The sequence below is a fragment of the Varroa destructor genome, unplaced genomic scaffold (genome assembly GCF_002443255.2).
Source record: "Varroa destructor unplaced genomic scaffold, Vdes_3.0 BEIS01000002.1, whole genome shotgun sequence".
NCBI lineage: Eukaryota > Metazoa > Arthropoda > Arachnida > Mesostigmata > Varroidae > Varroa > Varroa destructor.
In genome coordinates this window covers 51,787,351-51,811,067 of record NW_019211455.1, presented here as the reverse complement: position 1 = coordinate 51,811,067, position 23,717 = coordinate 51,787,351, and the positions used below count along the sequence as shown (strand labels likewise).

The 23,717-nt window shown below is 39.6% G+C and overlaps 1 protein-coding gene across 1 annotated transcript in view; it reads left to right on the top strand.

Moving 5' to 3' along the window:
* LOC111245544 (uncharacterized) overlaps positions 1-11,357 on the top strand; it is a 29,997-nt gene extending 18,640 nt beyond the window's left edge. Inside the window, exon 4 of the mRNA XM_022794031.2 lies at positions 274-11,357. Coding sequence (XP_022649766.1) covers positions 274-1,433 — 1,160 coding nt within the window. The 3' untranslated portion in view covers positions 1,434-11,357. The remainder of the gene's footprint in view (positions 1-273) is intronic.
* The last annotated feature ends 12,360 nt before the right edge of the window (positions 11,358-23,717 follow it).

The following is a 23,717-nucleotide window of genomic DNA, read 5'->3' as shown; positions in this document are numbered from 1 at the left end:
GGATACGTTGTATATAAAATCCTTTGTCTAGTTTTGGAAAGCTCAATTAAATCAGTTAAACTGTCTGTCTAATCCAAGGGTAATCGACAATAGGCAAACGCGTAACGGTCTAAGTTTGGTTTCTATTTTAATATTACATATATTATCATAGTACTCCAGCGAAGTGAAGCGAATGGCTGATTTCTCCAGTAACCGCGGATTCGGCCAAACGTATCAATGTGTTCTTGCGTACGCATGCAGCGAGTGTAACCCTTACGCGATGTTTCTTTGCAGACGATCTCGCCAAAGATTTGAGGTGTCTGCTTTCTCATCTACTACTGTTAAATCCTGAGCGGAGGATGAGTGTCAGTGAAGCCTTACATCATCCTGCACTTCACGCGTTCGTGGGTCATTTACGTAGGAGTCCAACTGTAACAACACCTCCATTCCTTAGTTTTATGCAGACGACCACACCGACGACAGCAGCAACAGCAAAAACAACCGAAAACAGCCAAGACAAACAGCAGCGACAACGGCACGCTATGATTAGCAACGTTACTGTAGACTCTGTTAACACGGAGGTTTTAATTCCCCAGACGATCGACCACACGAGCAATAACAGTAACCGGAACAATAACTGTCGTATTGATCCTGATCCTCTCAGCCTAAATGAGGCCATTATGCCAGCCTCGCCGGAGGGCAGCGATCAGGACGAGGCTTGCTGTGAAGCGAATGAAATATCTGGCGGCCGTGAATGTCAGCAACGAGCAGATATTGACAAGGCGGTTCTTCCGGCGGACCGTGCCGAGCTCGTTACATTTGTTGTTGATGCTGTAGGTAGCAGCAATGGCGACGACGACGACAACAACAATAACAACACTGATGAGACCTTAACATCTCTATCGCTTACCGCATTGCCGATTTCCACCCGACGGGAACATTTCGTTCGCGAGGATATCATACAGCAGCAGCCGCAGCAGAATGCAGTGTCTCCGCAGAAACTTCTGCTCTCTCAGGACCGGCCGACGCCTGACTGTTGTGCCGAGGCAGTGGCGGAGTCAGGCCGACAGGACGGTTTTGTCGTAGCTGTCGAGAATTGTTCACCAACGTCAGTGTCTTCAGTGCGACAACGGTCTTTGGCGGGACACACCGAGGACGTGACACCAGAAGATAGTGACGTTGGATCTGTTGAAAATTGTGACGTCGAGCTATTGCAACAGCAGCAGTGGCAGCAGCAACAACAACAACAACAGGCGCCGCTTCACCAGGAAAACCAATTTCGGCAGCGGAGTGACGGTTACCCCGAACGAGATCGAAAGGAAGCGTCTGGCGTCAGGATCGCTGCTGTTCCAACAACTAGAATTGTTTCCGGTGCCACGGCCGTATCGATTAGCAACACTGCAGCTAAAGGCACCAGCGAACGGACCACACACAAAGCCAATAGCATGTTGTGATGGCCAAAATATAATAGATCTCAAAAAGTAAAAATCACAAAAAAACACTAATACTTTCAAACACATACAAAGCGTGAGACATATGGAATGACGGTGATAGTGAAGACCGAGCCATTATCGACGTCTAATGTGGGTAATTGATGAGGTCGTTGCTAACAATAATGTGAGAAAAAAGCAGATACAGCGAAAGAAGGACCCAGAGAAAAAGAGCGAGAGTGCGAGTGCGAGAGAGATAGAGAACGAGTGAGTGAGTGAGAGAGAGAGAGAGAGCGCGCGGGGGGAGCGAGAGAGAGAGAGAGAGAGGGGGGGGAAGGGACGCGGGGAAAGCGGAGAAACTAGTGAATGGCGAAACAGGAGAAAACGATTTTCCACATACAAACATAATAGTAGTTAGTGATAACAGTAATACATAACTACGATAAACTACATCATAAGGAAGACGACGATGACGATGACGACAACAACAACAACAACAATAGGGACTTGAGGTACCTAGACGAGGAGTAGCTCGAGTTGGAGCAAGTGACACACGTGTAATACATGGATGACACATGCGGAAGACAGGACAAGAGACAATGTTTTCACGATGTTATATACCTGATAAAGGACGCGCATCGCCTTTTTGCGTGGCGATGATGATGATGCTGATGATGATAATGCGGAAGCAGTAAGGTTGTTGCTTGGATCGGCTTGCGATTAAGACCGGACTAAGTTAACTAATATTAATTAATACTATGGATCGTGACGACAATGGGTGTTGATAGCAATTGTCGTTGATGATGCTGATGATCATTGGTGGTGATAAGGTAGATATCAGTGGGCTGTTGGACGCAATATGATGCATGTGACTGATATATGATACAGATATGGAGAACAATGGCAGTGATTGGACGATTGAGGTATGTAGACTCGAATCGTAAGTGAAGGAACAGCAAGAACTAATTGCGAAAACGACACTAAAACAGACAGATAAAGAAAGAAAACGCGGCAGAGAAATATGGACCGCTAATCGGAAAACAGGTGTGAATTACACGTTGAACCTGTGATTCGCCATATTTGTTTAAGGCGCTTAGAAGGTAAACGAATGAAGGTGACGAAAAATATAGATGAAAAACAGAGTTTAAAAGAATATTGTGGAACATCTGGAAGTATATGCCGATCATTAAAAATCGGAAAAAGAAGGAGATAACTTGAAGATGCCGATTCGACAACGAAGCGGCCGGTTTTTGAACATAGACGAAAGCGTTTAGAGGAAATAGGAATTACCATCAGAAGGATACTACGTCGACAGGTAACGCACAAAGCAATTATAGCGAAGAACCAGCGGTTGAGTCAAACATAGGTGAAATTAGTTTCTAAAATATGGATTTGGTTTATAGAGGAAGTATAGTAAAAGAGGAACAAATAATTGCACCACGAGATGTTCCTCTTTCCTCCCGTGTCTTCCAGTCAATGGTTGAAACTGGTTTTTTGTTATCTCGGGGGATCTTGGTTTCTCATCAGTGAAATCGTTCGAGGATTCCGTTATTGATGCAGTTCCTCTTTGCTCCATAGCCACTGTGTCACATCAAAGTGGCTCCAAGTGCTGCCCGTTGCCGAATTATCGAAGAGTGTTAAAACAAAAACTTAAATCAATAATTATTTTAATAGAAACGTCAGGTGATTACGCAGTCCTTTAGAAAACGTGACATTTGTGTGCCACCCATACAAACACATAAACACAAGAAAGGAAAAGAACCTACGAGAACTTGATATATACCTGTTGCAGGATTCGATCAAGAGGAGCCACAAGAATTAGGTGCAGCAGAAGACAGATAGTCAGGGACAGAAGGCAAAACTGAGTGACGTAGTAATAATGATTTGTTTGATTAGTAACTCCCCCTTGTTGCCAGTCGTCGATCTCCAATCCCCCTATTCGAACTACATTGTTTGTGCCGGTTCACTATTGTGGAGCAAACGATAAGCAAGTGTGCAACTGCTACTAGTTCCTTTGTCCATTTTCAAACAGCTTACTGAGAATCCTTATAGAAAAGACGTATGTAGTAATATATGTAGGGGGGATTCATTTTGTGAAGAAGTGACTTACGAATACTGGACATGGATAAGAGCGTGATATACATTCGATGTATTTGCAAGGATTGGCTTTTGTTTCGAGGCATTACTTTCATGCTTTTCTGGTTCTTGCTGGCGCTTCGTTGCTCCTCAGATGTGCTACTTCGCTTTGCAATCAGTTTGATTTCGACCACAGTTGAAAACACCGTAAGACTAAGGGACTGATTTAACATGGCTTGCTGTAGCCGTAGTCATAGATAGAAGTTCAAACTGGCAACGCACGCCCATGCTGATAGGAACTGAAACTACTTTATGGCCGTTCTTGTTTGTTGATTTCAGCAGTAAAGATTACTTACTATCATACTTACAGTAATTACTTACCATCATGATGTATGTTGTTTGTAGAAGGGTCGCATGTCTATCCCTGTATGATATATTTTTTCGTTGTTTCTATCGGTTGTGCAATGTTACTAATTTCTACTTCCGTAGAGGAAAAAAAACGAAATAGTATCTGTGTGGGCGGTTGACATCGTCCATGGTGGGTGGCCCGATGGTCAGCAGGCCGATACGTACCTGCCATAGCAGTAGCTGTCCTGCTGGTGAAGCATCGACATCATTCTTTAATGTCCAACGAGTGTGCGTATACGTGGTTGAACCTATTCTTCAATGCTTTACATTTCCTTTTAATTACTTCCTCGTAGTCTTTTCGTGTGGTTGTTATTGCTGCTATGATGCGCATTAATCAAGATTGAGTCTATTAAAATTCTGAGGATTCGCTTTTGAGGGATTTGCTTCGTGAAGTTTGCTTATGGAAGTTCTCGTACAACTCAAATATTACTATTAGCCTCGCTACTATCATCAACTAGTTAGCTACCTACAAATTTCCGCTGTTCTGACTTTGCCTTATCTGCCGCCGCGGCCGTCGTCTATAGCGTTACGCTATCGTTGTCGCTAGTACGGCTAATGTTAATCTTTCACTGCGCAGCTTTCTGATTCTACTTAGGGTGAGCAGACTACCCCTGCGAAAAGGCAGTGGAGTAGATGACTGCTGCCTTCCCGTGCTGCTTTCTGTCCGTCCGGGATAAACGTGCGTCACGTTTTCGGTCACGCGTTGCTGTCTTAAGACACACACAGACACACCTCGGACATTGACATAGACCTTACTGGACAATTACGATCGGATATTCGTGGCTTATATAAATATGGAATAATCATGTATGTCAAGTCCCATGCCCAATAGTTGGCTACCAGGTAGCTTCCCGGTAATTTGTAAATACGGTACGGACAATTATAATGATGATGAAATGATTGAGAAAAATCATCTTCAAGTGTCACTGGATTGTTTTTTTTCAATAGTTATTTACAGGTCGATCTATTGTTGAAGTACATGTATTTGACTGTCAGCTGAATGCCATCTAATTTACGTGCACTACTTACTTTTTGACAAGGAAGAAAAAGATACACGTTTTCAGGCCTCGCGAGCAGAATTTACATATATATATATATACATACAATAGTCAATAAGGCTTGCAAGAACTAGAGAGGAGACGAGTGTTGGCAGCGTCAGTTAGCGGTCAAAAACACCTCGTAGATTAATAATATACAGTTTTATAAAAAAGTTCGTGCCGACTCCGAAAAATGAGATATACAGCATATAATACTACGACGGTGCTGTGCATAAAGGTCGTAGAACTAACGGAATCAGCGGCACGACGTAAGAGAAACAGGTCACAGCAGGTGCTATCAGGAGGGTACTTAACATGGTCACTATTTGTTTCTGTCTATGTAGCCGTTATTCATTCAGTGTCTCGATGTTCACGATTTCTCAATTGCCAGATCGATAACATTTAGTAACAAGTAGTACTTGAGCTAATAGACGATTCGTCAGTACAGCTTTCAATTGCATCTATCTCTGAGTAGATTATTATATTGCAAGCGTACTATGGTAATGCCATGACAGTGCGTAACAAAAGCTCTAGAACGTTGATTTTTTCCGTTCTATCACCGGTCAAATTAGTTGTTGCTGTTTCTCATTTAGGCATCAAAGTTGAAGAAAACGCCCTATCGTAACCATAACAAAAGTAACGCGTAGTTGACTGGGGGAAATTTCGATGACCACACCTTCGCAACATACAGATCGACTAAACTAGATAGTTTATATACCGACAATGTCGTTGTCATATGATATGTAGCTATCGCGCGCTAGATGGCTCGGTGTTTTCGATACGTGATGTTGCCCAGATGCCCCCGTCATGCCTATTTGGCATGACGGGGGCTCGTGTTTTTCGTTCGCGGAAAATACTACCGTTAGTCAAACTCACGATTAAGCTTTCGGGAATTGTGAAACGTATGGTTGTACACTACTGACAGCGAACGACCCTACAACTGAAATCTGTTGCAGAGATGAGCTTTCATTGTGCAGACTTTACGGCCTGTATTCAAAAAACCGAATGTATTGATCAGGTAAATAACTAGCGTTTTGTGCCGTCTTGCGTCAGTTGTGGACGCTTTTCAAGGACGTGTACGTGAGTATTATTAGTGAGTGTGGCAAGCGGAACTAGTTCACATGTCGGCTTTTCGCTCTTGTCCTAACTGCATAAACGGACCGCTATGCGATACCGTGCCCAGACGCATTTCCCCTAACGAGTATCTTTGTCACATAGAAGTACATAATGAGTTCTTCTCAATCTAGTTCTTTTTTGCTTTGCTTCAATCTTTTAGGTTAGCAGCAGCAGCAGCAGCAGCAACCCATAAAAGCAGACAGTAATATTCACAATGGACACAAGCACAAACGTGGGCAACATGCAACAAACATTAGCTGGAGTGTATAGTTGCCATTTGCCACTAAAGACAATGAACTATTTCGTACTGAACACGTCAATCACCGTAGGCGATTTTTACGCACAGCACATCGGCTGCAAGGGACATTACTTGCGGCCATATTGTTAACGTGTGGGCGAGCATCGTTGGCTTGCACTTGTTGCGCTCACAGATAATCCCGAATCCTACATTCCAAGAGGTTAGAGTGGAATCGCGTCACAGTAGCACGCTCATTGTTGTGCTGGATCTGCCTAAAGGTGGATTCAAGCAGGGTTTCTGCTATGTGGTCTCGTCAGATTATGTACCCAATAGTTGACAACGTCGTTCCACCAAAGATATCATCGTCGTCGTCGTCGTCGTCACGCTGAACTGATGCGGCAAGAGCTGCGAAACACTTTGCAACGTACCTGACGATTGCCGAGTGGACGAACTTGTAAAGACGCTGTCGTGCATTCATCAGCGTAATTCATGTTCCATTTTCACCACACGACGACAACCCGTTGTTCTAAACGATGCTTCAAAAAATGTACTACTGCGATCAACTTCAAAACAAACCAGACCCATCGTCGCCGACCGAAGCACTTAAAGAGCTTTGGTTCCAGCACGCAACAATACAGGCAGATCACACGTCATGCTGCATAGTTACACGTCGAGCCGTGCGCACGCAGCAGGCTCGTCTCTGGTTCAAGTTTAACTTTTTCGGACGTAACACTTGAAGGCGCAAGGTACTAGTGGTCTTAAATGACGATAGTCTGTACCCTCTTGATTATTTCGGCTCCGACTTTCTAGACACATCGAAGTATTTTAAGCGCACGTTGGTAAAGCATTGAGCTGCCGCTTTACATTTTAACTATAGCATAATGATTGCCAAGGTGACTTAATTACTGTCTTCCTCTTTTTGTCGCACCTGTAGGGGTTGATGCGGTTCGCTTTTCAATTAGATGGTGGCGTTCATCCCGATCGCTCCCGCTAAATTGTCAGGTTTGTCGGGACCATTGAGGACCTCAAGACTTCCGGATTATTAGGCTAACGGGTGGTGATACCATCCGGCTATTTGCCGAAATTAGCTCATTCCTTTTTTTTTTCCTCTTATAAGCGCTTCGCTGAGCTTTTGCACTGCCATTCATGTGTCTTCGTTCATTGGAATTGTTGTTGTTGTTATCAGACTGCCTTCTAACGTCGTACTGTATGTTGTATCTTGGGACGTGTGGGATGAACCTTCGTGCTTAGCTTGGCATTGTCCACTGTCAATACTCCCTGCATTACAACAGTCTGTTCTTGACACTTATACCGTTGTCACGTAGGGCGGTTTCGGCTCGAACACAGTCTTCAGTTTCAGCCGCTCTGCTATTGGATCCCTTAATTGTTCCTTTGTAGTTTATATATAATGGCAGTAATGAACGAGAACAAATAATGTTTGGATTGTATAGGATAATGCCAATGAGGATTCGGAACGAAACGAAACGAAAATCGAACTTGTTAAAGCTAAATTTCTACGCTTCGACGGCTCTGAGGCGTGTGGCGGCCACGCAGCCGTCTCATGCTCGTTTGGCAGGCTGGCTGTTCCAGCATGTCGTGACCTTAAGTCGATATCAGGATGTAGGTCAGTTCGTGTGTATAGACATTATGAAGCTCGTTTTTATAACGAGGCAGAATTAAACCATTTGCAGATTATGGGTACTACTGTTGTGTGTCTCAAAATGGAATTGTTAATAGGAACGAGTTTATTGCTTTCTATTGTTGCTCACATTGGCATGCTGAAAGCTAGCCTCGAAGAAACATAACGGTGTCCCTGAACAGTTACGCGGCTGTGGTCTCAGGCTAACGGCTAAACACGCCTATATGAATGCTGGTTTCAGTCGTTGTAGTTGTTTTCACAGGTAACTGGAGTTCTATTTACGCCGAACTTTGACTCCACGCACTATTTACGTCTTGGCCCGCATTTTGCCGCAATTAAGGGACTTTTGATTCGTCAGTTTTCCCTTTTGAGATCCCCTGAATATGGTCCTCACCTGTGGGTTGCTTGTACCTTCAAAGCGGGCGATTGCCTTCACATGCGTTCCTGTAACTTCACACAAAACCTAGCAGGTTTTGACTATTCTCTTACATTTTTTTTTTAAATTTTAATCACCTAATGCTTTATATGGACCTCATAGCACTTAAATATGCTCAAGTGTGCGTTTTTGACACTGCGGGATCACTATATAAGGTTAAGAAGCAAAAATATCATAGTCAAAGACAGACTACAATGCCAATTGTGGAAAAATGCGATCGCTGTAATTAAACGATGGTCGCCCTTGACGTTCCTGCGCTCTATCGGAACAACTACATCGAAGTGGAATATATAGAAACGTCTGGTGTGGTGTTGATAGATCTATACTATCGGCGCTTGTGGGAAATAGAAGGACAAATAATACACGGAAGTACACTGTAGATAGAAAAAGAGTTGATCATTGAACAAATCAACGGGAATAGCGATTCTCTATCACAGAGGGAACCAGAGTCGTTCAGAAATTTAGCTATGCTGATTTGACAAATTCACGGTGGGAACTTTGAAGATGGACACGTAACATTAAAAGTACAAGTAGTTATTAGAGTACGAAATAAATTTGATCAGCGAAATCTTCAGAACGTTGCCATGTTTCAGAGGCCATTTTTAAAACAAGATGTTCTAGAGGAAGATGCAATGGCGTGGGATGACCGACTGTACACTCGACTATCCACATGACTCAGCGAGTCCAGAAATAACTTCGTTAATTATTGTTTCGTCGGATGAATACATAGAGCTCACTGATAATCTCATCCATTACCTTATGTGAACTAGAACCTTTTTTGTAACAATGTTCTTATGAGCCGCTACGAAACTCGAGGTGATGGATCGGATCGAATATGAACTTATACAAAATGGAAGAGATTTTAAAATATAATCAATGTAAATTGAATAAAAATTTAAAAATAATCACATTCGAACACGCCATAGATTTTTCGTAGAAACTCGTTATCACAGACGCATACATACACCTAAGCCAGGGCATCAAAACCGACTGCTGCATTGTGATAGGCATAAGGGAGGTCGTGGAGGGCTGAACATCAACAAACAATCCTTAATTACGATGATCACATAAACGGGCCGCTGCAGCAGACGTCGAATAACGTTCGTTGGATGAATCGAAATTTTTTTTTATTTGCACACTTCGAACCTGTTCCTATCGCCATCGAACGCAAAAGTCCAACATTTTACAGTATACGGTTATATAGATAACTACAGGGAAAATCATTTCGGGCATGATGATGTGACGCGATCAGGAACTACAGCGCTGAGCGTTCGTTCACGAAGTGTAGTATCGTTAGAGAAAAACGCGGAAAAAATATTTGCAGAACAATTCTTCGACGAAAAGAACGACGGTCTTGGTGGTCTAAGACTCCGTGACTGTCAAAAATCTATCTCTGCGCGTTGAATCCTGAACGAGCTCACAAAGGCCTAAGGTTAGAAATGAGTTATGCAGTAAAGCTTTTTTAAAATGCGAAGTTATAGAAGCACGACAGAGCACACCTTATTATAGTACGGCTCATACATATAAATATACCTTATAGCCCTGCACGCATACAGCTTTTGTAAAAAAAGAAAGCCAACAATTTGAGTAGAGGCGAAATGGACTGAAGCACTGACAATGGAGTGAGTACTACTTTAAGCGGAAGGAAAATAGCGGTCAATAATCTGTGTCAATCAGCTATCGATCATTCGTAGAGACGTTACATGCTACTGGGAAGATAAAACTCGATCTCTCCTGAAGAACTACCACATTTTGTGAGGGCACTGGCAGGGCAAACAAACCTAGCTCGCACAGCGCTAGAAGTCTTAAGCCTCAGTTCTGACTTAGAGGAAGCAAACGTTCGGTCGAGGCCGAACGACTACAGAAGGAAATGCATTACCGACAACGCGTTGTTTGTATTCTGAAGGGCATACCAGTTATGTGGGATCGGACTGCTAGTAACTGCTAGTAGGCCATAAACACGTATATACGGCAAACGTTCATGAGCAGATGTCAATTGCCGCTCAAGCAATGCAGATGAGACCAAAGGCGACGATAGATATGATATCGTTAATACCTATGGACGTATGACGTTTCTTACAAACAGTCACAGACAGTTTAAAATAATAGAGTAGCAAATGAAACAGATTAAATGCAGACCTATAGACCATTTACGAAGCCAATCGCTGTTCGTTACACAGCTACAGCAAGCGATGGCAGTCGGAACAATAAGGACGAAACAGACCATTCAGGATAACAACGGGATTCGATTGATCTGTTGATTCTTTTTCCCCAACCACGCCACCCCCGCCCCTAAGAAAAACACGAACTACTGACACGACGTTACAACTACTTTCATACACACACGTGCTTAACAAAAACAGACGCACACACACAACACGTATAATAACGATGATTATACGTGAGGGAATGAGAATCAGACTGAACGAAAGTGAACAGAAGCCTACAGTGTCGTTTAGTGCTTCCGGTAAACCGCTAATACTAAGGCGCAGAGGGACGAGAATGAGCAAAAGCAAAAGGACTACAGTGTAGATGGGTATTGCTTCAAAAGATATCGGTAACAGCGAACTGTGTGTTGAAGGAAATGGTGATGATGACGATGACGATGGTGACAGTAATAATGATGAAATTATGATAGAAACGACTGATACTATTAATGATAATAATGACTCGACTGCGTGTTGTAGAAACGAGGAAAGCAACAGGCAGTCGCTGCGAGCGGCTGAGGCAGCGAAGCAGCAGAGAGAAACGAATGTGATGCGAAGATGACGACATTAATAAAGATACGGATAGATCAAATAAAATATAAAAGGTCGAGATAAGAGAAAACAAACTAAAGAAAAACAAGAAAAATGGGGATTATGGAGAAAGGAGGGTGGGAAGGAAAAACATATGTGAGCTTTTGTGTAAATATAAGACTTATAATTTATGCTATTATTATTATAATGGAGTACAAAAAGGATGAATAAAAGAACGCTATTATTTTACAACTCCGCAACTCGACTGTCTACTGATTTACGTGTCAGACCTTGCTAGACGACATATATTTCTTTCTTTATATATATATATATATATATATATATTTAATTTTTTTAATTTTAAAAAGTACGCAGGAGTTTACAAATTTTTTTTTAATAGATTTCATAATTTATTACTATTTGGCTTTTTGGAACGTGAGTCACGTCCATAGAACGTATTATAAAATAATACCGTGCGGTTTGAGATAAACAAAATGAGTGAACATTTGTCAACTGCCTTTGCTTTTTGGTTAAGAACGGAAACAGCTACCAAAGGCGGCCGTAGTGAAATTATACGTCTTGGTAGCCCGTCGATTTGTTAAACACTGGCATGGATTCAAGGAACTTAACGCTCTGGCGGCACCTGTTCAGCTGCGAGATCACAAAGCCAAGTTAATCGTCATATAGGGATCCGCAGGAACAGGGAAACCGGAGAGGTGCAAGAGGATAGCTCTTTACTATAAAAATCGTGGCTTAGGGGTTGGACATTTATAAACAAGAACGAAGTGTTGTAATTGATGATTTTTATGGTTGGATAAACTTTTACTTTTACGACGAACCTTTAAAAATTTGTGACAAATACCCATATAAGTTCAATATAAAGAAGGATCATATGAACATACATGACAAGCAACATACATTATTTTATATGGTATAAATTTAATGATTTTGATCCTGCACCTTCCCAAAGAAGAATCTACTTTTCACATTATACTAATCCTGTTCTTATTAATATGCATCAGTTTGAACGTGATGACGTTCAAGAACTTGAAGAAGAGACAAAATAAAAGACGCATTTGATGTTTGAATGGAATGAACTTGAATTGTTTGTACTTCATTAGAGTAAATGTAATTCGAATTATATTATATTTTGGAGTTATATCTATGGCGCCAGGGCGCTTCTTCATTTCTGTAGATGTTATTGAATTTAGGTGTGATGGATTTCCCTATTACACCAATACAATTTATAAAACGTAAACATGTTAGAATTTGATGCCATCTCGGCCGTTGGTCACGAGCTTTCACCTTGCGTAGACATCGTTCTTAGATGAGGTACGAAAATATATGAATGAACCTTAACAGGATCCTTAGGCTTCAAGTTCATATGTATTAAAGCATCTTCCGGTGAAAAATCTCTATCTGGATTTTTCTCAATTTTATCAAATAGTAACGGAACTTTTCAATTTATTTTAACGTGTCATGATTGGGGCTGCTGCAATATAACTGGAACGAGCGTTATTTTAACACGAAAAAATGGCAAATAATCCGCCAGGCCTGGGATATCAGCCGGAGTCCAACGATATAGCCCTTTATCTCCTGCTCTTGGCAACTCTAAATTACCACATGTACTGTTACAAACAGCTCTAGTTTATGTTACGAAAAAACATATTCGTCATGAACTTGATAATGCAGAGCATCAGACGCTGCTGTTTGTGCATAATATAAGAGTGGTATTGATTTGAGCTTAAATGAGAATTGCAGGTTGGTCATTTTTGGTCAAATCATCGAATTAGAAGGAGATTTATATTTCTTTACGTATTTAGTTCTCGTTTGCAAACAACTCCTACAAAATTATGAACGTTCGGCTTTGATGTACTAAGAAGGTCTTTTGAATTGACCTTGAGTATCTTTTTCTCAGATCTATAAAGGCCACTGGAGTGCTTAAATAGAGCAAAATATACAAAACCAAATCTCTACATTTATACTGCTTCATAAAGAAAAAAAAAGACCACTTTTATGGACTGACAGATAATTTCACCTATAATCCTGAAATAGGTTACCTGTTCTGTGAACCAGTTTATCAGCACCTGTACGTCGGAATAGATGGTAACTGGCAGGATTATAAATGATAACTATTTAAAATCCTGTATTGTAAATTGCAATACATAGCCCTCAGCATAAGATAACCAGTCCGTTTCGGTTGTCTTGACGCGCTGTTTGTCGGTCCCGCAACGCTTTAGGCACCTGACGCATATGGCGAACCTGTTTCCTGGCTGTGGGTCAAAACCCATCATATAAAAATCGACGACCCTGGTTCAGGAGGGCAAACCTCAGGTATATTTTAGCAAATAGCAAACTATGTGCAGCGCAGCATATCGAATCGTTAGTTATGCATGCGGCCCAAGCCCCTGATGATATATAACAATACATATTAAACATAATCAGTGTAATTTCCTTGTGCATAGGGTAGGCTTATTATGGCGTTAAGCAGAGGCGGGCAATTAAAAAAAGGCGTTTTAAAGGTAAAAATCACATGAGTTTGTCCAGCTTCAGAAATTTTCGTTAGTGCGAGTTCGGCAAACTGTAGGAGTCAAGGTGCACGTACAATAGTGTCAAAGGTATATTTAAGCCTCCACTTGACCCCGAAGGTAAATCGAAACGCGTAGTGCACATACCGTAAGGCTAGTTATTTTTCATTTATGAAAATAGAAAGAAGAAACTATTTTTATTTAGGTGTAATAAACTATTAAGATCTGTTCATATGTTGGTCGCCAAGTTAAATTTAACTTGGTTAAGTAGTCCCTGATTGGTTCCCTGGTTCAAGAACCGCCGTCGATGTTCATTCCGTAACCGCAAGCGTATCCCATGTGAATCGTTATCTACTTCGAATTGTATGGCTCCGATTAAAACTTACCGCGGGACGTTTAATAGTGTTTACTGAGGATCATTAATTCACCGTATGGTTCAATGACGTAAACTATACGACAGGGGGCCATGGAGGGCATAATGTTACTAAATTCTGATACCATGGCACAAACAGTACGTGCGCCATCATGCGGACCGAAATTCTTTCTTCGTCCAGAAACAGCAGTGAAATAATTGATAATATTCCTATCATAATTAACAAACTAAAATCAGCCATATTAACGTGATAACTAGATAAATAAATAGGTAATAAAGCGAACCAACGCTGTCGGGCGCTATGCACGAGTGTTCTTACTCAAGTAGACAGGTCGTCGAATGATAGAACTTCAAATATCCTTACTGACCTATCGTATAAGCATACTACCCTATAGACACATAGAGTTTTTTTTATGTTTACAGTCAGCATTTCAATAGTCAACTGACTAGTGAAGTAAAGACGAAAACCATTTTTGGATCCTTAACCAACCCGAAAAAGGTCTTTCGGCTTATACATATATATATATATATACTTCTTGTACAAGAATATTTTGTCTACAGATAGAAAAGACACTAGGAGGACAGCTTTTTCGGATAACAAAAAGGCTCACCTTTTAAACTTTCTACCTAACTACATTTCAAGCCTACGCTGATCACATAATCTTGTTACTAGCTGTAAAACATAATAGACAGGTACGCAGAATTAGAAACTTGATTGAAAGTAATGAAAAACTGAAAGTAGATGTTCAATTATTTGTTCGAACACACAAATTCTGTAAAATAACCTTTGGAAACAATTTAGACGACCGATTGAACTTGCTCATAAACAAAACACACCAACCATTTATACAGATTATGTTTTTATTTAATTTTTTTTTACAATTTAATTTCATAATAACTCTAGGAAGAAATGCGCCTCAACATTCCGGTCACATAAAATCTATTCACATGACACGAGCGACTCCCTACTTGGCTATTCCTATTGATTAAGAGAATGATGAGATTTATGAAAAATGAGGATATAAGTGAATGAGCTCTATGCCTGTCCACTATAGCAGTAATATAAGTTGTACCTATTTCCCTTTTCGAGATCTTGACACAAGCGTCTTTTTATGTTCGATCGATGCAAATATTTTTCATCAAAAAAATTTTAAATAACAATAAACAAGTCTCAATTCAATGCCTGATCTTCGCCAAACATTGTCCAGTGATACCAAGATCTTCAATTGCTTCGAAATGTCAACTTCGTAGGACAAGTTATAATGGAATTTTTTACTAAGAAATTTTGTTCTTTATGTTCGATTTGCCGGTTTTGTTATTTTCTAACCATTCTAAGTGACCGAGCCTTCAGAACCACTTTTATTAAATGCAGTATTGAGGATCTGTTCCAGCTGTGAGTCTAAGTCAGTTTTGCTAACTTAAATGTGGTTAGCCCGACAAGCGGCACGGCAATAATCAATTCTAATAATAATTTATTTTTTTTTATTTCTTATAATCCCGATTGTTAGATTGTGATAACAATTTGTACCAGTGCTAAGGCAAATAGCAGATCCTTTTCATGAACAAAAAGAAAAAATAGTAGCTAGGCATCAAAAGTCCTGAAGGCGCTAGCAGATTTGAACAATGCCTAAGGGTCAGAATGTCGATAAATTTTGATTTTACCATTTTGCGCTTCGCAAAGATAGATGCGAAGAGCCGGTTATATAGTCACTTTGTATATGAATTATATTGTAGGGGATTTTTTTTTAATACAAACCAGCTTTCAGTTCCTGGACGTAGTGATGATAAGAAATGTCCAGAGTCGCTGTTAGACAGCTCGTTTTAATTATCTAATGTATTATTTTAATTATAATATTTAGAGTAGCTTAGTGGGCCCGGTAGTCTTTTGGCTGATAGAGAACCGGTGGATCTGTTTACGTCACCTCCACGTTAAACTTCATTTATTCAATTTGAGCTCCAACTTACTATTTTCCGTGCACTTAATATTGAATATATATGTACATATATATAATACAATACAATGTATATATATATATATATATACAGGAATATAATACAAACAAATTGTTAGGTAGTAATGAAAACACTGTCGGATTACATCGAATACTGATTATATTAATATTTATTTAATGTTTTGTTTATTTAGTTATTGGTAATGTACATATATACAGATTCATTCGCACATTAAAATAATTTATTGTTCCTAGGTATTACCTAAAGTCAACTAATATTTGTATTTTCAGGAGTCTCTCTCCTACGCTTTGTCGGTCTGTCTGCGCTCTGTGTTTCTCATATGTCGCTCCCTGATGGCCAAGTCTCATCGCGGTTTGGCTTCTTCACAAATACTTCATCGATGCGTTTTCTTGTTCGTTATTTCTTCAGAGTTTGCCTCATTTCTTATATCCCTATAGCATGCTTGTCTAACCCTAACTTAATTTTTCTGCCTAAATTTTACAGTCCCTGCCCCCTAATCTAGTCGCCACTTGTTAAACTTTTTTCATATATCTGCATCAGCTATACAATTGCACACACCTTCTAGATCTTCCCTTGTGCTCATCTTTCTGCCGGGGGCCTCGAATTTCTGCTCCATCCTGCGATTTTCATCCAGTTCTTTTGTTTTCTTTAATTGTGACATATTTTAGCTTTTCATGCTACTTTTTAGTGTTGCTCCATTGTTGACCTTTCATGTTCATGCCATCTTGCTTCGTTTCTATCATTATTATTAACTTTTATTACTTTACCATTCACAAATGTGACTCACGTTTCGGTTTCTCTCGTGTTCACCGAATCTCTCAGGAGGTCTTGTTTGCTTGACCCGCATCCGACTTACATCTTTTTTATGTATAATAACAGTGCACGGTAATAAATTGCGTTTATGTTACGATTTATAGATGATTTGTGTTAGGTAATATAAATGTAACGATAACAATAATTTCAAGTGTCAGTCGTCAATATCCTGCCACCATCGTCATGATCATCATCGTCATCATTGTGCCATCACCCCACCATCGTCGCAAATTTTTTTCGTAACTCTCAAATCCACAAGGTAACATCTGTTCACCGTTTATAGAGAGAAGCTCGTCTCAGAACACGCCTCAGTGTAGCTACCGCTGGCGATTTTGTAGTCCGGCAGTTGCCAAGAGAACGAACAAAAGCTATGCAAAAATGATACATGAAAACCGTTGAGATCTGTGACTAATGTGTGGATATACGATGCTAAATGTTTTCTCGTTACAGCTTTGGTTGGTCGATTGGTTAATTTAGACTTTTCGTGGCTTGATTATAAGTACCTCTACGTCCTTTAGCCCACCAGCAGGAAAACAGCCGAGCATATAATATTTTGATGTTGAAGCGTATACGACGATACCTCTAACAGACACGGAGACATATAGCGAATTGTACAGCCGTCATACATCAACTTCACACGTTGCTCAAAGGGCACACTGAGGAAATCGATTTTGGCAACTCTATATATTAGCAATATCTAGAATTACGTAAAGAACAGATTTGTTATACAACGCACTGTTGTCGGCCTTCTCTACGACGAAATACATCATAGTGGAATGAACTAATTACTATTATCCTTCTTTGTATTACCATAACGGGCACTTTAAGGAGGGATCTCGCTTTACCCGGCCACTGAATTTAAAGAGAAACTATTTTCAGAAAGAAGGGTGGGGTCTGTCAACGACTACTCGAAGAACGTTTTAGAGATAAGCTTATAAACGAGATTTTTAATGAATTGGAAACTTCGCCACCTACGATCAATGTCGCTCCATCTATTTCTGTCCTATTTTACCCATCCTGAAAAAGGAAAGTACGTTCGCTATAATCAATTGACTGAGGTCAGTTCAACCTCGAGGAGCGTTGGCCACAGCAACTGTGTTGTTGTATCATCCTTTTATACTATTGACGTGCTGTTGACAAATGCGACCTCCTAAATTCAATGTGGCTCAGCAGACGACAGCTTTTACTATTACTACGGGTCCGCCATGACGCGACGCCCTTGTTTTCTCCTGTACAGGTCTGATTTTTAACTGTTCTCTCTTTCGCGTAGCGAGTTAGTCTTCGTTACGTCTACTTCATCCACTTCAATTTTTCGAAATTTCAACTTCATCCAACAGCTATCCAAGAGGCACTCGAGCCATATGAATTAGTATAGTCAGGTGAAAACAAGTAGTAGCATAATGAATTGAAACGGCCGGATAACTTGGAACTCTGGGAATAGATCGCCATACACCTAATCAAACATCTAGTCGTTTGCTCCACGCACAAAAAAGTCAAGCTAATACTTTACCTATGCAACTTGCATATGGGAACCCCCTTATAGAATAATACGTCCCCTTGCAAAAGACGCCATTCGTGTGCGAAGCAACAATATGGCAAACAGTATAATCTACCCCCGCTGACAAAGACGGGCGTGCAACTAGCAAAAATCAGGAGGGTTATCAATTCCAAAAAGCCAACTATCCCCCGAAATCAAGCTACGCTACTGTGACAGTTCTTTCGGTTCATAATGTGTCTGTTTGCCTGTAAACTTCCTTTCGATTAGCTCATCTCTTTCATAGCTTACGCTTACAAGCGTTGCCGATTCCCTATCGTCACTGTGCATTATTTTAGCAATTTGCGAGGGTTTTGGTGAAGTAGATGCCTGACAGAATTGGAGTAGTTGTCTTCGTAGTAGGCCATAATATATTATACCGATGGTAACGCGTAGTTGCACAATAAAGACTTGACATCATTCAGCATCCGCACGATACATTGTTTGCTTTGCCTTCACACACAGAACTTCACGCATACTCATAATCCAGTCTGTAAGAAGAATAATAATGACAATAGTAATCATTCGAATAATTAGTAATGGTTAAGCATGAGCCAAAACGTGTATAGTCATCTTCACCTCAACGTTTCCAATCTTGCTCCAGCTCTCACTCGTTTTTCCTTGTATAGCCCAATAACAAACACCTACTATATATATATATATACTAAGTCGAGTCACTTGGCGAAACATCTCGAAAAGGAAAATGTTGAACCAGTTTAATTTGCCTAACTTTCTGACATTTTTGTTCTATGCCACTTCACCATCACTCCGGTCACTATTAATCATCATTGCTTACTTTCTTATCATGATTATCATTATACACTCGTATTGGCCGTTGTAAAGTTCTAACTGGGTTTTGCTCATGGGCTCTGACCCATAGCAATTTGTTCAGAATGCCTTTGCTTGCTTTTTCGTCCTCTGCTTCTCTCGGCACCCTGAAAAGAAAGTGGGCTGTGCCGCTTCTGGATCTCGTTACTGTTGTCAGTTGCATCGTTTGCTGGCTGGGCTTCAGAAGTCAATCGGATGGTAGCTAACGTTTCATGCATATGTGTACTAGCTGAATCTTATAAGGTTGCCATTACCGTGTTTCCGTTTATAGTTCTTAGTTAAATAAAATCATCTTTATCGTCGTAATCGCTATATGCAAATATTCGTTAGGAACGTTTGGTTGTGTTTTGTTGTCGTCCTTGTTGCTTGATTAGTGTGAATGATCTATGCTTTAACTTTTATAGCATCTGGTTATATCTCTAAATATTTCCCTCCCTCTCCCTCTTCCCCTCTCTCTCTCTCTCTCTCTCTATATATATATATATATATATATATATATATATATATATATATATATGTATTACATCAACACGTTTTGCAGTATCTTCATGACATCATTTATGTCAATAACATTCATCACTTACGAGTCGAATCATCGTATCTTACTATCGTATTAGGTTTTATCTCGGTAATAATAATAATATTCTTCTAAATTCACGTGTAGGTTGATGTACTAATAAGAATTGTTTTTCTCTTCCTCTGAAGATGTTTTTTAGATATATTTACTTGCCTGTGTGATGTGATATTGAAGGATATTTGCACGCTTTCATCTGTCTTCTTCTTTGTTTCCACGACGAGCATCGTATGTATTTAGACTCTGTTATTTTTGTTTCGATTGTTGTTTTTTCTGCTACTGCTCTTTTTTTCATGTTATTTTCTGTGTTTCATTTCTGTGCTTAATCCGTTTGTTTGCTGTTCAGGTTTGTAAATTGAAAGTATCAAGACTATCACACAAGTGGTATCATTGAATGTGCGCGGGGTTGTTCCAGTTCTATCCATTGAGCTCCAGGATTCAATTGACAGACGAATATCCAATGATTACACCTATACTCGCTTCTTACTTCTATTTCCTCTCTCTATCTCTTATACATATGTACAGTCTATGGCAAATGTTTTTGCACACACACATATATATATATATACGTATCTATCTATCTATCTATATATATATATATATATATAGTGCTTATGAGATCGGTTATTCGCATTTATTTCGGGAATAGTAAACTTTTGTGTGAGAAAGTGTGCAAATATGATTAATCCCTTAAACAGAGGATGCCTTCGTGTGGATTCTCCTAGATACTATTTTTTGCCAGTCTATATGAAAACGGTTGTCCAAAATCAAATTAGTGGACATTTTAATTTTAAGCAAAAAGTTTTTTTCAAAGTCGTTATTCTTTACTAATTCAAAGGCTTTGGACAATTTTGGCTTCTGTGCGACCATAAATATCTCGGAGTGTTTTCGCCATATTACTTTTACTATGGCTATAGTCTACAGCCCCTTACTAGAAAAGCGATGCGTATCGAAATGGTTACCTGTCTTAATTATCCTAAATCAGCTTTTGGTAAAATTTACTTATGATCTTCATAATTTACTTTTTGATTTTTTTTACACAACGGGTAATCACGTATACCGATTTTCATGATATCTCTTAATAGTTAGTTTTAGAAAAAAACAACGTATAAATTTAAAAAAATAGAAGTTTTTGAATTTTTAAAAAACTTTCCGAAATTTTAAAACATATTTAGAATTCGACACAGATTACCAGATGTAGGATAGCGTGTGGCCAGAAAGATGGAAATTAAAAAAAAAAAGTAATTTTTTCTCAAATACATAATTTGAGAGAAGTAGAATTAATAAGCATTTCAGCATGTGTTGCAACTATTCTTTGTCTAAGCACAGAGAGAGCTATGAAGCTATAGTGAAGTCTGGCAGTAAATACAAGCGCAGATGATTCCGTTGGTTAAAAATTGGCCAAATAAACTAAGAAAGCTTCGGATTACTCAAATAATACTGAATCTGGAGAAAAATGTGTGGCACTATGCTTTGATTAAGACTAAGGGCTTTGACAAGTAAGACAGAAATTTGCCAATTTTTCAGTTGACATTTCGAAAAAAATCTAAAAGTAGTACGGCTTTCGGCTAATTCTGTTTTGACTTTTTTAAGCCACAAATACCATACAAATAAACATCAAAGGTAAACAAGTAAGCGCCCTGTTACTGTATGTATTTGTGTGTGAGCTAATATTGACTGGATCCCGCGTGATCACCTGTAAAATACCGTGGTACCATGTTCTGAAATAGAGAGGTTTTAAGTCGTATTCATGGACCTCGCTATATTATTCTGCACTGCGTTAAAATAGTTTGGGTCAATAGAAAATCTAGCTGTGGTGGGTAATTTCTAAACAAAAAAGTAGGTAATAAATAGGACCCAAACAGAAAGCGTTTTGCAACCAATTCATCAATGTATCGTGCCTAAGAGGCTGCTACAAAATGGCCTAGTTAAGGTTATACAATATTCATCAACAGTATAACATCAACAAATACAGTGTTTATTATCGTGCTCTGCAACAATGAGTTTACGATCGAGTGCAAATCTGAATGCAATACAAATCGAATCGGATATTCTGCATTTATACATTTTGTGGGAAAATTATTTTTTGCTTTTTCCTTCTTCAATTATCTTACGTCGTTCCATGTATCCTCTTTTTGTTGTTACGTTAGTGGTGGGAGGTCTGTTCCTTTGTCCTGATCCTATTATCCAATGATATTTCTATTAGTTATCATTTGGCTAGTTTCCATGCGTCTAGGGTCTCTATGAAACACGTATTTATTGAGTACGCGTGTGTCTTCGTGATGAGATTAAATGACCTTTTCATGTGTGTATGAGCGACAGATGTCGTCTGAAATACGTCGTCTGCTTTTCTACGAAAAACACGACACAACAGGCTAGAAGTATTTTGGGCGGATATCTGCACATACGTGTAGGACTGAACGAGCGAATCGTAGTGCCGGGAAATAAGCATATTGTTGTCAATTTTGCGGCCTAGTTAAAAGCTACCGACGATCGCTCAATTAATTTCGAAATTACCGTGGCTTGCTTTTCGTGAAGACTACATAAAACAGCATTGGAAGTCGTCGATTATTGTAGATGTTATACTATGAATACCTGAAGTCGGTTATCAAGGATCTCAATTGTTAACTTGATTATCAAGAATCCGAGGGTTGTTGGGCTTAACGCTCACGACCGTCAATAAAATTCTGTTAGCCTAAAGTCATCGACTGACTAGTTTTGTTTTCAAATGTAAGTTCGTTATAATATTCTGCCGTAGAAGCTGCTTCCGTTAAAAAAATCTAGAAAAAAAATAACGCAACTCTGTGTATTCTCATCCAGCTGTAATGCTGTGCTTCGTCGAAAACGACTCATTCCCAGAGACAGACTGATGATGTGCGTGAAGGCGCCTTATTTCGAATCTACCCCATAGCACACGAAGTTGAAATAGTGACCTTCCTTTGATGCAGTTGTGTGCCATATGTACCTAATGTGTGCCGTAATTGGCAGAAGATTTTATTTATCGATGAATTTATCGGTACACTTATTTTCAGTTTCTAGATACTGATAAATAAAAACAATTTATAGGTAAAGCCTCATTTTTGACTTTGCCCAAAAAGCGGCCAAAAAAGCCAACCTCACCCAATAGAGAATATTTCACTTTGCATTTTCTTACTTTTGTATTTTAATTTGAGTATCTTAGACCGTGCACAGTGGGCGCCCGCGAACGTATCGACTTCCGATGTGTACAACAGTACCTTAATAATATAATTATACATAAGATAATGTATAATTTTTTGTATATATCTTGTAAATGTGTTTTTTGTGAATTGTACTTGACTCAGTGGAGATTTCTTCAGCTCTTTGCTCCATTTGTAAGAAGACACTAGATAGCAGGGACCTCTGTTAAAGTTTCAATAATATTACTAATAGGAGAGTGCCCCAAAGGAGCCATTGACAGCTCTAAACAAAGAACCACATGATAAGGTCAAAAAAAAATCATAGATCCCAGCCATCTTGTCCATTGATGCTGCTGACCCGTCCCTCCAATGAAAAGGGGTCACCAGACAATCACCGTTAATACGGTCGTTGCCACCACAATAACAAGAACATAGCTATCGTATGCTGGCGATATTACTAGCAATTTTTTCTTTCCTTCATTCTTTTATCATTGACTTTTCTTGGCGGCAGCTGTGTTTGCCGCCGCCCTTCGGTCGGCCTGTTCCATACGGCAATAGTAATAATAATAATAATAATACGGGTTATAGTAGCAGCAGCTAATAAAGGTTTCGGAAAGCGAGGTGGTGGCGGGTCGTTCCTAAGCTTCAGATGAGACAGTTATTCGAAGTTAGTACTTGAGATTTTAAAAAAATATCTTGTCGGTCTTTTTCTTCGATCAACTCGTACCGCATGGTATATATATATATATATATATATATATATATATATATATATATATATATATATATATATATATATATATGCTTTTTTGTCGTCAACGCGGCATCAGCGTTGTTA